The sequence below is a fragment of the Pteropus vampyrus genome, unplaced genomic scaffold (genome assembly GCF_000151845.1).
Source record: "Pteropus vampyrus isolate Shadow unplaced genomic scaffold, Pvam_2.0 Scaffold87, whole genome shotgun sequence".
Classification (NCBI taxonomy): domain Eukaryota; kingdom Metazoa; phylum Chordata; class Mammalia; order Chiroptera; family Pteropodidae; genus Pteropus; species Pteropus vampyrus.
Genome location: NW_011888868.1, coordinates 3,363,379 through 3,378,922, shown reverse-complemented (window position 1 = coordinate 3,378,922; position 15,544 = coordinate 3,363,379). Strand labels below are relative to the sequence as shown.

Here is a 15,544-nt window from a genome sequence, read left to right as displayed (position 1 = left end):
TTGGTTTATTTTTTTGTTTTTTTGTTTTTTTGTTTTTTTAACAAACCTGACCATGCACTTTCCCTGCTTTAAATACTTTGGCAATAATTTCTCCTTTAACCTCAAAGTCACATCAAAACCCACATTATTTTATTTTTAAAGGACCCTCCATCATAAAATATCTCACTCTGGTCCCAATCCCTTGACTTCTCCAGCCCTGGCACCCTATGCTTTAGCACAGAGGTTCACAACCTCAGTGAGCATCAGTGTTACAGGTGGCTGGTACAAAGAGCACATTTCTAGAGCCCCAGTTCTAGCAAGACTGAATCCTTGTGGATTGAAATCTGACCTTATGCTCTCTCACCCATGCATACTTCTGCTGGCAATGCCCTTTCCCCAAACCTCACCTGCCTTGTTTCCACTCATTCCACAAGACTCAAGAGAAGCATTATCTCCAGGATACCCTCCTGCTCCCTCCTGCCCCACCCTGAAGAGGGTTAAGCACTCCTCCTGTGGGCTCCTCAGGCACACAGTGCTCACCCTCTTCCCACAGATGTGTAACTGTGCAGTGCTGTTTTCAGCTTAGCCTTTGGGAGCACGGAACTCTATCAAGTTTATCACTGTCGACCTGTGCTGAACATGGACTCCACCATGTCGAGGGGTCAATAAAGATTCAAATGTAAGAATGTCTGACTGAAGTAAAACCACAAAAATCAGCTAGGATAGGAGTTCAAGCTTAGTGGGGATAGTGAGGGTGGAGAGTACATTGCACATTTACCCACAAATAGCCTCTCAGGTGTTTGTGTGATTTCCATGACCTTCCCAGAAAGAGTCATTTTTCTTAGTAAACTTGATCTGTGAAGAAAAAAGTGCAGAAGAGCAGGAACCATGGGGAAATTCGTATCAACTTTTTAAAATTAAATTTATTGAGATGACATTGGTTAATAAAATTATATAAATTTTAAGTGGACAATTCAATAATATATCATATGTATATTGCCTTGTGTGTTTACCACCTAGAGATGAATCTCCTTCTGTCACCATACATTTGACCCTTTTTACCCTTATCTACCTCTCTCCTCCCTCCTTTCCCTCTAGTAACCACTAAACTGTTGTCTGTCTCTGTGAGTTTTTATTTGTCTTGTTTGTTTGTTGTTTTCAGTTTTATATCCTACATATGAGTGAAATCATGTGGTTCTCAAATTTTTCTGTCTGCTTTATTTTTCTTAGCTGATTATTTCAAGATCCATCTGTATTGTCATGCATGGTAGTAATTCATCTTTTCTTGTGGCCAAGTAATATTCTGTTTTATATATGTACCACATCTTCTTTATCCAATCATCTATAGAAGGACACTTTGGTTGTTTCCATGTCTTGGCCACTGCGAATAATACTGCATATCAACTTGTGAGGAAAAGAATACTTCCTGTTCAACATTATTCTTCTTTTAAATTGGCATCTACTTTCTTATATACACATTCACACATAACTACACTTACCCACACATACACACCCCTGGTGCAAGCCTGACGTATAAAGTGTATGAATTCAGGAATAATCTCACTGTATATGAGATTTCAATATCAACAATCTCCCTTTTTTTTTATGAGGGAATATGTGGCTTTAGTGTCAAATAACTCATTTCTGTGTGTATATCTTCAGACAAGTTCATAATCTTTCTGTGTTTTGGTCTCCCTGTATATAAATGGGGAAAAATATGGACATTGCAAGGCCATTAAGAACAATAAATTAGGCAAATGTGCTAATCAGTTCTATTTACCATCAGAAAATAGATTACTGTTTAGCGTAAGAAAACTAAGCATGGCTTACAGACACTATGATAGAGAACATAGAAGATATATATAGTTTTTCTCGTTTTTTTTCTTGGTGTTCTTAACACTATATTCTGAAGTGATCACACACTTCTCTATCTGCCAATAGGAGCTTATCTCTACTCTTTACACACCTTCCAATGCTCTTAGATTTTTGTTTGTTTGTTTTATTTTTTCTCTTTTGTATTGTTAAAGAGAATCTTCTTTCAATATGTTTGTGAAACATGAATAAAGATGTTGATATTCATAACCAAATCTCATATCCCAAATTAACTACCAGAGGACAAAGTTATTAAAATAATATCTAATATGGAAAACCCAGCATATAATAAAATTTGTTTTTAACAGTAATACTATAACAATATGGTCCTTTTTTGTTATTTTAAATCTGTTTTATCCAAGAAAGATAGTGAATGCTGAGTACTTCACATCACTCCAGTGCCTAGAGAAAATATTACGTATTCAATTGGAGAAATTTTTAATCTTTCCTAAAAATGCATTTTTTATCTCCTCTATTTTTCCATTTGTGAAACAGCTGACACATTTTGTATATGACTTAATTAATATTCCAAAATTCCAAGGTATTTGCCTGAATTCTCTTAAGTTGACAAAATTTCTCTCATTAACTGTCAGTGGTATTAGGAGGACAGCTTCCATTTTCTGCAGGGCTGACTCTGTGCTCTCCTAAGGGTACTCTTAGCTCCGCAATAGTGAGCATACATGAGCAGTGGCTGAGCGTGTGCCTCCATGTAAATGTAGCCTCCTCATGTGAATTGGCAGCCTGGCTCTCATAGAATAGGGGAAGATGATGCATCAGGAAGTTAGGAAACACTCAGCAGCCTCACCCTTGGGCATTGGTAGCTTACCAGGTCAATAAGTCATTTCACAGATATTTCTGGATACCACAGTTTTCTGGGCTTAGTGCTAGCTCCAACTTAATGAGGCAGGCAATGTACTTCTAGCCCCTGCCCTCATGGGATGCACTGTCATGCTGCAGAGCTGAGTTACAAACAAATCAAAACATAAACACTTATCAAATTAGAGTTGTGAGGTGATTTATGAAGAGAGTAGCATGAAAGTTAGAGAGAGACTAACAAAAGGAAACTGTTCGGGAAAGGATCAAGCACCTGAACTGAATGTCAGAGAATCAAAAAGAGAGGGGCAGCACTTGGAAGTTGCTCAGCATACTCAGCAGAGGCAAGCCAGATGGCGTAGGTTGTATTCTCAGCTCTACCACTTGCTAACTGTGGACTTTTCCGCCTTTTGTGCCATAGTTTCCTCATTTGTAAAATAGGAATAATACTAATGTGTTTATTACAGGATGCTTGAAAAAATTAAACAAGTTTATACAGAAAAAAAAAACATTTTAGAGTATCACAGGGCTCAGGATGTTATCCTAACCCCCTCTCCATGCACATGCATGTTCACATGATGCATACACCCTGAAAGTACAGTATGCTTGGAGTGAAGTCAGGGTTGAGAAGAGTAGAAGATGAGATGGGAAAGAAGAACACAACCACATTATAAAGAGTTTTGGAGACTGAATTTAATTTAGTGAAAGGAGAGTTTAAGAAGGAATTCAGCAAAGGTGATGTATGATTTTTCTTATTCTTTATCAAAATGAGAGAATGGTTCAGAGGAAGCTGACAAAAATTGAGAGTAATTTTGGGGTTATTTTAAGAATATAGAAGGTGATGATGAGGGCTTGAATGCATACCTGCACTCTGATATGAAGGATACCAACCCTCAAACTCAAACAGAATTTCTTCATATTGTATTCTTCATATTGTCTTTACACCATGCTTCAAATCTTTACCACTGCAGTAATTACTTTGGATTAATGATGGAATGAGGGAAAGAAATGTGACTATTCATTTTCAGGTATGAGTTTATGTAATTATCATGATGACTTTGTAGGGTAGGTTTCTCTTAGCCCTATGGTACAGATAGGAAAACTAAAGCCTAGCGGTGTAAAAAAAAGTTGACTCGAGTTCACCTGCCAGTAAGTAGCAAAACTAGAATTGAAAACCAGGTCAGTTAGACTTCAAAAAATTTTCTTTTGTTCCTGTTCTAACAAATGGTTAAGTTTTCTTAAGATCTCATAATATAGAGATGTGTTTCCTTAGAGATAATCTATGTCATCAAAACTCATATCATTAATTAAGTCACTTGATTAGCTAGACATTTGATGTGATGAAAGTAGATCATAAACACTTTGATGAATTGGGAGAGAGGGAAGATAGCCCATTAGAGTGGAAAATGAAAGATCCTGGGCACTGTAGACTGAGATACACAGCACAAGGTGTGTCTTTTAAGCAATGACAATTTCCATATTTATTCTTGGAAGCATTTGTCCCATTTCTAAAGGCACTGTTTGAAATTTGTATTTCTATAGCACTGAGTACATCTCTCTATTTTAACTCATAATGTGGTATATTAGCATCACTGTCCACAATTGCACATGTGGTATCCATTTGCTCTGCACTATAGCTTAAGGACCCTGGTCCTGATTCAGAGTCTGGTGCAATAGAAGAAGGGAAGCAATCAGAAGAGAGCATGCATACACAATGTACACACCATGCACACATGAAGAATTTCACCCAGAATTCAAGAAGCTGAAATGTGGAGGAATGGAAAACTTGGGTTCAACTTGACATTTCTTGGGTAATAAGCCATTGAATACAAAAAAGAAATAGTATTATTGTGGGTGAGAAGGTGCAGTATCTATCATTACCATGAACTGGATGGGAACTCAAGGCCTTCCAGTTATCTCAATCACTATTAATACTCCTACTATTATTGATTTCACATAAATAATGTCTAGACATGATGGCATCGATTTGTATATATTATCACTTTATATGTATTGGCATTTTTAATTTTCTCAGTAGTCTTCTCAGAAGGATATGGATTACTCCATTTTATAAAATCAAGTCTTAGAGAGATAGAGTTGCCTGAGGTGACCCAAGCTATGGCTACTGTAGTTTAAAATCTATAATTTTGCCTACACTCTGACCTTCATTGTTTCACGATTGATGGTAGCTTGCTACTCATAGCCTCCATCTGGTTTGGGTAGAATTAGGTTCCGTAGAAAGATATAGGGCACTGATGGAGTAGTATCGGAAGGGACTGAGAGTGGTGGGGGTTTGTGAAAATCTACATCTGGAATATTTATTTTAGGGTCTAAGGAATAATTAGCAAACTTTGGTTAGAACCAATTTACTCAATAGGAATAAATTGTGAAATTGTATTTTAAAACTAATTACAGTAAAAGTATAACTTTATTTTTATTTCCATTTCAGATTTGTTTTATAAAGAATATTTCTAGGTTTTTGGTCAAAAAAACCTGAATGAATCATTGTGTATGCTCAAGCTGAGAATTTTAATTGCTTGGTGAATAATGAAAAATTGAGTTTTTCTGAGTACTTAATTTCAAATAAGACTAAGCCCGCCCCCTTCAAACACTCATTCACCACCATCCCACCCACATAAGAAGAAATATAATGAATCTGTTTCAAGTTATAATTAAATAGGCTTATTTTTCTATTATAAAAGTAATAAAAGTTCATTGTGAAGTTTTTATAATTAAACACATTTTTTAAAAAAATGAAAATAACTTATAATAACACTGTCCAGAGAGAGACCCTAGTAAATTATTTTAAAGACTTAATTTTTTAAAGCAATTTTAGTTTCACATCAAAATTTGTAGAAGTTTTTCATATAACCCTGACCACAGACACACATAGCCTCACCTATTATCAGCATTACCAACTGAAATGGTACATTTATTGCAGTTGATTAACCTACATTGATACATCATAATCATTCAAAGTTCATTGTTTACATTACCCCTCACTTTTAGTGTTGTACATTTTATGGGTTTGGACAAATATAACAAAATGTATTCATCATTATGATATAAGGCAGATTATTTTTACTGGCCTAAAAATCCTCTATGCTTTGCTTGTTCATCCCTCCCTCTCACCCCCTACCAATCACTGATCTTTTTACTGTCCTCATAGTTTAACTTTTCCAGAATGTCATATGCATGTAGACTTTACAGATTGGCCACTTCCACTTAGTAATATTCATTGAAGCTTCCTCCATGTCTTTTAATAGCTCGGTAGCTCATTTCTTTTTGAACTGAATAGTGTTTCATTATCTGGACATACCACAGTTCACTCACCTATAGAAAGGCATCTTGGTTGCTTTCAAATTTTGGAAATTATAAATATAGCTGCTTTAAACATTTATGTGCAGGTTTTTGTGTGAACATAAAAGTTTAAATCCTTTGAGTAAATACCTAGGAGCATGATTGCTGGATAATATGGAAGGGTATGTTTAGCTTTGTAGAAACTGTCAAATTGTCTTTCAAAATAACTGTACCATTTTCTATTCTCGCTATCAGTGAATGAGAATTCTTGTTTCTCTACATCTTCACCAAAATTTGGTATTATAGGTGTTCCAAATTTAGGCTATTCTAACAGGTGTGCAGTATTATCTCATTGTTGTTTTGCTTTACATTTTCCTGTGACATATGATGTGGAGCATCTTTTCATATACTTATTTGTTATCTGTATATATTATTTGGTCAGGTAAAAATACCTATTAAATTTTTGGCAATTTCCAGATATGTTTATGCACATCCACTATATGACTGTATCTAAATTATGATTACTTGACTTTTTGTTTTAACAATAATAAACATTTTTGTATGTCAAAACTAAAATAATAACTTTCACCAGCACAAGATAGAGGCAGGGGTGGTAAGAATGCAATATATTTGCCCTCTCTGTTCAAATAGCAAGTCTTCTTTACTGCATTTTTTTTTTCACTAAACTCAGAAAAAAACTTAGACTCCTTCTCAACACAGGGTTCTCAGAAGAAAGATTATTCAGTCATAGTTAGAATAGACTCTTTTTTTATCTCTAACCTTGAGCCTGAGATGAAGGGATCAAGCAGTTCTACTATCAAACAAAGTAATAAGAAAGACATATCATAAGAAATTATTATAACTTTGGATCTGACACAGTGAATCCTGACATAGATATTTGTGCTATTCTCATCCTATCCCCTCAAATAAAAAGTGACATATCACTAATGAGAGGTTTTATTTCTAGGCTGATAATCAGTTCACTTTAACTCAGTATGTGGTGGCTGCTTATACATGAGTCTAATTAGGATGGGTCAAGTCTACATACTTGACTTTAAAACAGGTCTTTACAGATGTCATAAATATTCCTAAAAATCAAATAACTAATCTGGGAAGCAGGTCTAGCTTTTATGAGGATATGCACTGATTTTTCTCTTTCCTTCTCTTTTTGTGCCCAGAATCAGACATTGCTGACTTTGATGGCCGAAGTTCCCTTTTGTACAGGTTCAATCAAAAACTAATGAGCACTCTCAAAGATGTGATCTCTCTGAAGTTCAAGAGCATCCAAGGAGATGGAGTTCTGTTTCACGGAGAAGGTCAGCGTGGAGACCACATCACCCTGGAGCTCCAGAAGGGGAGGCTCGCCCTGCACCTCAACTTGGGTAAGGTCAGGCTTTGTCCTTCTCAGGATGGGCTACTGAGAGCTCCTTTTCTTAGTGGGTTACAGTTCCTTATCCTGCTAGGTGGAAGTCCCTGGAGCACAATCCAAGTGATATATTTCTCTGATCCAGATTAGAGAAGAAAAATACCATGTTTTTAAATGGTTAAACCATAGATAACATTCTTTGAAGAAAAAAAAAAAGATCATATTGGTAGATAAAGAGAAATATAAGCAAATTGCTGGGGTTTTTTTTTGTTTGTTTACTTACTATCTCTTTATATATCTACCTATTTATCTGTTTATCTCTTTCAGTAGCAAAATTTAAAGTAATTGAGCAAGTTTAAACATGCACACATTCACACATATTATAATGAAGCATGCTCACAATCTATTCGGTCTGGTACATTTATGAAAGTTAAGTTCCAGGAGAAAAGATGGAGAAGAGACATGAAACATTTTACACATTTTAGTTTTCTTAGATTCCCCCTAGGGGGAGAAGGTGTCTTATTTGTATGAGGACAATCTAAATTTCTAGGCATTTCTGTGTCTTGTTAAGTGAGATATTGTTTACTTTAGGTATCCTGGTTGTGCCAGGGTGAACTCTAGACTTGCCAGCTAATTTAGTTCAGAATGCCATCCTGTCTTCTGCACATTTAGGATATGGATCTCTTAGTATGGATTGGCACTGTTATGGCTGCCTCACCCCAGGAAGGTGTGTATTTCATGGTAATCAACTTCCTATCCCAAAGAAAGACAGAGAGGGACTCAGCTTCCTTTATGTAATCAAAAATACTTTGGAAGGAAAGATGAGCCACTTTCAGAAGGCAGAGAGCAGAGCTCAAAAGATGCAAAGGCAAACCAAAAAAGAAACCAGAAAAAGAGCCAAGCAGAGGAAAATGGAAGTGGACATTTTGTATAAGAATGACTCCCTTCCTCCCAATTTGATATTAGTATTAAGGAAAAGCATGGAGATTATACTTGTGAAAAAAAAAATTATCACTAAGTATTTACTATCAGATAGTAAAGAAAGAAAATCATAGCAGACTTTAGTATGTAAGTTCAAGTTGCATCGGAGACTGGAAAAAAATTACAGATAAATATATTTTAGCAATTAGCAGGAAATTCATAAGAATGAGGATGAGTTTGGACTCACCTCAAAAGCCAAATAATGTAGGTCTTTATTTTGAGGAATTTCTGAGTACCTTCTTAGAGTCCATGGCAAATATTGGCAGGGGCAGCAGGGAGAATGTCTGGGATCCCAAATTCCACTCATAAAATTGACATTTAATGCATTAGATTGAATTCACACCAATACATCTTTAGAAGCAGAGTCTCACCCAGAAGAGAACAGTAAGAGGATCTGCAGGTAACCTAATTGATTGTATTAACATACTTAAAGAACTATCAGCGAACTATCTGAAGTGTAGACATACAGATATTCAGCAGAAATGGTTTGTTAACTGGCCTTCAGTTTTCAGGAAAAGAGTATGGGTGAATGGAGTGGAGCTCCTCGATTACACATGGCTCAATGAGCATTATAGGTTGTAGGTGAAATTACTGTTACTTGCCAATAGGATAGCAAGTGTCTTCTACTGGTGACATTGCATCTGTCAATTACTGACATTTAGATTCCCAGCTCATACATGTCATTCCTTCTTTAAAGATCTGCTCTAATATGCATAACCCAATACTGTAAACCAGCTTCATAAGTAGAGCATGATGGAAAGGACGAGGCATGGTCATCCAATAAATCTCATTGTAATTGTAGACATGTGCTAGCTATACATTATGGAGAAAGTTGCATAAGCTACAAGTCTTTGTCTACTTATTTCTAACTTGGGCTAACAATAACTATCTTGCAGAGCATGGACATAAAACCAAAAAGAATGATAAATGAATAATTTATATCAGTAAATAAATACGGAGATGTATCAAAAATAGAAGCTCTTAATATTACTCATTTATTCAACAAATATCTGAATGTTCCACACCCTGTGCTATGCTAGTCTTCCTAAAAAGAAATGAGTGTGTTAAGATGAATAGGACCTGCTTCTTGCAGTGATACACAAAGGAAGTCTTTTTCCCCTCAGATTCCATCTCTGTCCTATATTTCTAACCACAGTGGTGATAAAGTAAAACCTCACTTAGTGAATGATTCAGTAGTAAGAATGTGTCTGTATTCTTTATAGTTTGGCAATTTCTTCATTTTTTTATCTGCTTATGGATTTCCCTTATTTCTATCAGTTCACTATAGTCAAGTGTTTCATGTACTTACCTGTTTTAAGCAGTCATCTAGGATAGTTATTAAGTAGCACAGATGTCTATGCTCCTTCTCTAGGGAGATACTGCCATATGTCAGTACTTTGGCCCTTCATACCTCAATTTTAACCAGTGAACCTTTGGTAGCATTAACTTAAGGGAAGATTACTTTGATTTTCCCATAATGAGAACTGTATTGTAGGTTCCATGAGGGCAAGACAAACTGTATTCATTGTTGTAGCTCCAGGACCTAGGAGAACACCTGCCTAATGTAGGTACCTGAAGTGAATTGAATACATTGGAAAAAGGGATCTCCATCTCAAAAGTCAGGGTCTGACACAGATACACATTGTTCCTATTGGGATGAATCACCCCCAAGCCTGTGCTCCTGGCTCCCTTGGGAGCAATTCTTCTATTATGGTGCAGGATATTTATAGAATACCCACAATATGCTACAATCCTATCCAATACTTAAAGAAACCCTGTTAAGTAAGTAAACATTAACTCCAAATTACCCATGTGGAATATTAGACTCAAAGATGATAAATCACTTGTTCAATTTGCAGCTAGCTATTAGGTATAACTACTATTAAAATTGAGTGATATCTAATTTGCCTTTTTTACTATTATTTTCAGATTATAAAATGCATGTCAGCTTTAGAAAAAAACTTAGGGGGAGGGAAACACTAATAAAGAAAGAAGAAAAAAAAATCTATAACCCAATCATCTCTCCTATTAAAATTTTGGTGTATTTTAAAGTGTGTTTCTGAGTTATTTATATAAAACTTGTACATACTATATAGCATTCATGTTCTTCCCATTTTATCATATAGCCTCCAAAGTGGAAAAAGTTGATACCATTCATGATCATGTGTTTTTTGTTGTTGTTGTTGTTGTTTTGTTGTTGTTGTTTTTAAGAAATGAATCAAGAATGAAAAGAAAAAAAGAAAGAGAGAAAAAGAAAGAGAGAAAGAGTGAGAGAGAAAGGAAGAGGAGGAAGAGAGGATAAAGAGAGAGGAAGAAAGAATCCAAGTTAATAGCTAAAGAGTAGTGCTGGGCCAATGAATATTTTGGGGGAAGGAAAATATTTTTTCTTTCCAAGCTCACATGGGCACTCCAGCAGTTTCCTTTACTGACAGTTCTCCATTACATGTTTCTTATCTGATCTCTTACTTTACAATTCAGAATTGAGTAAGAAGAAAGGGATTCAGTACGATGGTCAGCAGCTGAGAATGGTCCTCGAAGACATAAAGGATGTAGTTCTTTTCAGATGAGTCTCTTTCTTTGCTGACTGTTTGATTCAAGTTACCTAGTTACCTCTACCATGGCTTTCTGGACAGGTCAGTTCTACGATGAAATTGAACTAGGTGGTTCCCCCTTGATCACTTTCTTAGAATAAAAAATGATTTTTTCTGTAACTACTGAGAGATTCCTTTTCTCAATCAATTAAAAGATTTTAGAGATTCCACTTCACACTTTTTACACATATCATTCAGATCACTTGTGACAGTTTGCCCTCTGTAGAATTACAGCAATGCAAAACCTTACATGCAGATGGGAGAATTAAAGAGCAGAGGTATTATGTGACTGAGAAACTGTTGTAAGAGCTAACTAAACAAGACAGTAGTATATACAAGTCACTCACCCTTACAAGAGTTCAGTGACTTTGAACTGAGCCAGAATGTTTGTGCAATCTGTAGTAGTACAGCTGTAGTAAAGTGAGAATACCTGGAATGGCATAAACATGTGCATGACAGTGTCCTTGGATGGCCAAGCATACGGTTCACAGGCAAAACGGCTTGATTGCATGATCAATTCATTGAAGCATCTCGAGATACTGGTGAAAGGTTTGCACATTCTTCAATGAGTAAAATAGACATTTACCTTAGCTCTTTTCAGATTCGGACACTTTAATGAGTAGACTGACACATATTTATAGAAAGCTAGCTTATTATGTATCTGAACTTGTATTAAATACTATAAAAGATTTTTTTAAAGTTTCTGCTTTTTGAAAGTCTACACTTAAACACTGTTCTAGACTATATATATGTGTATATATATATATCTGTGTGTATGTATATATATGTATATGTGTGTGTGTGTGTATGTGTGTGTGTGTGTGTGTATATACAAAACTTGAATTACATGCAATCCTAAAAACTATATCCAAACAATTTTATACATGAGGAAACGAATGGTCAGTGATGCCAAGTCAGTTGTCCAAGGTCACATATTCACATAACTGTGGACCTGGGAAACCTTTTTAATCCAATCTCAATGTCATGACATTAATAATTAAAATGTTATAAACCTCCATGAAATAATTACATATTAAATGTCAGGAGTACATATGCATGTATTAAATTGTTAGAATAGAGAGATCAGGGTGGGAGACAGGAGTCCAGACAAGTTTTATGAATTCACCCTAAATTATCTAGAGATTTTATTATGAAAAGGAGAGGAATACACGCATTTCAGACAGTGTCACTGAGAGAAAATCCAACATATTTTTTATAAATTTTCTCATTCATATAAGAAGTCATTGAACAAATACATTAAGTCAGTCACAGAGCTAGGCACTAGGAGTTAAAAGTTGGATTTAGCAGTCCCTATTTTCAAGCAGCTCCTCAGCAAGGTAAAATAATTATTTTTATTTACTTTATAGCTTTGTAATATTAATTAAAAATATAATTATGTATCATTAAAACCAAATACCATAAATGTATTAAGATAACATTTTCTAAGATAGCAAAGTTACAGAAGATGAATACAAATTAGAGGCCAGACTTGGGGAACAACCCCTAAATCTGAAGAGTGTTTTATTGAATAAAATTTAAAAATTTCCTAACAACCAAAGATATATGTTTCTTGTTTTATTGACATATAAGGATTTGCTCTGGTTTGAGGATCAAGCCCACTGAAATCAAATAGCTTTCTGTTAGTTTCTTATTTTCTTCAGAAAGTCTCACTTGGGTACTTAGGAGAATATTCATTTGTTCTGCATATTGCCAAACAAGAAATTTTATGATACTGAATAGCCTATGAAGGTAAAATTACCTTTTAATTTTACATCATGTCCTTCCCACTTAATGTTGCCCCATCTTTTTCTTTTCCACAACTCTCTTTTTTCTCATCCATTAAATTCTTTCCTGAGACCTTCTATTCTTAATAAGCTATGTAACTTACGTGATTGTGGTGGGATGCAAATGGTCACACCATAAGAAATGAAGATGAATGGGAGCATTCTTTTTTTTTTTTTTTCAGCAGAGGTAGTGGTGAAAATGTTATCTTTGGGGTCAGATAGACCTGGATTGTAATTCTAATACTTTGTGCCCTTGAGTAAGTCATGTGGCTTCTTTGAGACAGCTTTTTGCAGGGTTGTATTCAAGAATAATTAAAATGATATACATAAAGTGGTTACATCATATGAGAGGCTTCCTAATATACAAGTGAATACCAACACTGATTATCTGAAAAATTAAAGGGGGTAGGACAGTTCTGAAGATCTGAGGGAAGCAGGCATTGGGAACATCCATATGAATGGCCATCTCTTTCAACAGTGAATCAAGCCTTTCTAAGAGTGATGTTTTGCTAAAGTGCAATCTTAAACAAAAGGGTTTCCATTTTCTTTTGCTCAGGCTATCTGAAATTTACAGATTGTGATAGTTAAAGTGACATCCATGTTTAAATTAAGATAAGACCAAACCAAAAGATTCAATCAAAGAAGACTTTTGGGTATAAACACTGCTCAATGCATGCCCTTAGGCAGAAAATGTTAATTATAAAGGTGAAGAAATTGACATGTTTATCCACAGTATTATGAGGGTGGGAGATGGAAAGATTAAGTTAGAAATGTTTTGTAAATATTTCAAGCTTCTTATACAAATTGTTATGTGCTTTAGAATTTTGAGTAGCATTTACATCTTTTCATATTAACTATATCTCAAACCACATGGAAACCAATTCATTTTAATTAGAAATAATATTTTCCCGTAATATGTTTTTGGCCTAAAAGATAGCTTCTGCATATTTTTATTGTCATGGCCTCCAGAATTGCCAAAGGGAATTTTTATCTTGTCTTAATTAATTGTAAACTGGTTAAAGTTAGTAGTTGAATCTCAATTGTCACCAAAATAAAACTTGAAACGTATATTCCAGAATGAAGTTTATAATCATTTAAAAATTAAGTTTTATTGTAATCTCTAATAATGATATTTTTAGATAAAATAAGATATTTCCTAGGACTACCATCTTTCCTTCTTCCTGGAAACACCTAATATAGATACAATTAAAATGTTCAACAAGTGTACTGTAAACTTGAAACTAATAATAAAATAAAATAAAACAAAATAAAATAGGAAGAAGGTAGAAGAAAAAAATTCTACTTGATGAAAAGGAGAAATTTCCTGTTTCTTCAATTGTTTAAATTAACTTTCACACACTTTGTTTTAATTCAAGAATTCTGAATGATAACATAGAATAATTAATGAAGAGTGAGTGAAATTCATTCATGTCTGCCATTTTTTGGTTAATTAAAAACTAACTTATAATACAGGAGAGATCCAATAATTTATACATCACGTGCACTTTTCAATGAATCATTTATTAAACATAAAGATTATATTTCTTAAAAGTTTATTTATTCCATTATCAAAAATATTTATATTTGCTCTAAAACACAGAAAAAAGAAAAATAATCAAAACCTGTTAATATTTTAGTAAATGCATTCTTGAGCTTTATATGCCTATCTATTTCTTTTCCATAGTTATAATTTAGTGTATATTTACACTTTTCCATATCACTTTATATTTTAAATCAATAGATATAAATTATTGAATATGTCCTTTATTCAATGTTACATTTTTTATTTTATCAAAAATGGCAGTCACTACTGAGTGTGCTCTTGGAATAATATAAGTACTTTTTAGATATCGTTTAGATTTTGATACCTATATAATATGCCATCTGGTGATTCGAAGTTTATATAAAGTTTTTTTCCTTTCTTTTTAAATAATTAAATGTTATCTTCAATTTTTAAATTATTAGACATTTAAAAATCAATCCACTGTATTTCAGTTTGTTTTCTCAGTCTATATTTCCATAAAGTAAATTACTAGGAAAAAAGTTATGAACACATTTTACGTTATTCAATATTTACTGACATGTTTTTATTCAATTTCGGTACATTTCATGTTATATTATCTTTGAGCATTAAAAATAATTGACTAAGTAAACAAACAAGTAAACAATAAGCAATATTAATTCACTTCTGAGGAAAGGTCCACCAATTTTTTAAGTATTTATGAAAATTTCATGAGATATTTTACATGAAAAGATAAGTGTGTTGACTAAGGTTTATGCAGTAAATGGGAAGTAGCTACATTTTATTTAAGAAGATGTATCCTTTTTTTCCTCTGAAGTCTTAAACTTATGACTCAAATTGTTGGATAAAATTATAGTACCAAAATTTGTGAATCAAGGTTATGACACAGGAGAGGGAGGCTGACTTTAAAACTTGATGAGAGTAAGAATGAGATAACCAGGGCACTTCTGCTTCTCACTATTCAGATGTTCTGACCCATTAAGATGGTGGTGATAGTGGTGGCAGTGGAATTTTGGAATTTTACTACTTGAAGCTCCAGGATTTAAAGATCCTCTTATTATTAAGAAATTATTGTTTAATGGCTTTTTATCCTTTTAAGAAAAAAAGGGAGATGCACATCAAATTCAAGTAAAAATCCTAATATTAATTTTATTTAACTTACTACCTAGAAGCAACAGTTTTATATAAGGCACACTGTTTCCCTCAACCAATCATTAGGTTTTTTTTTTTTTTTTATTTCTAAATCTTTTCTTATATCTGTTGAATATGCTTTTGGTTCTTTTTTATTGAGGTACACTGGACATATAATATGATTCAGATATTTAAATTATGTAAT

At 34.0% G+C, this 15,544-nt stretch overlaps 1 protein-coding gene across 1 annotated transcript in view; it reads left to right on the top strand.

The window, feature by feature from the left end:
- CNTNAP5 (contactin associated protein like 5) overlaps positions 1-15,544 on the top strand; it is a 587,467-nt gene that overhangs the window by 195,215 nt on the left and 376,708 nt on the right. Inside the window, exon 5 of the mRNA XM_023532684.1 lies at positions 7,143-7,346. Coding sequence (XP_023388452.1) covers positions 7,143-7,346 — 204 coding nt within the window. The remainder of the gene's footprint in view (positions 1-7,142; positions 7,347-15,544) is intronic.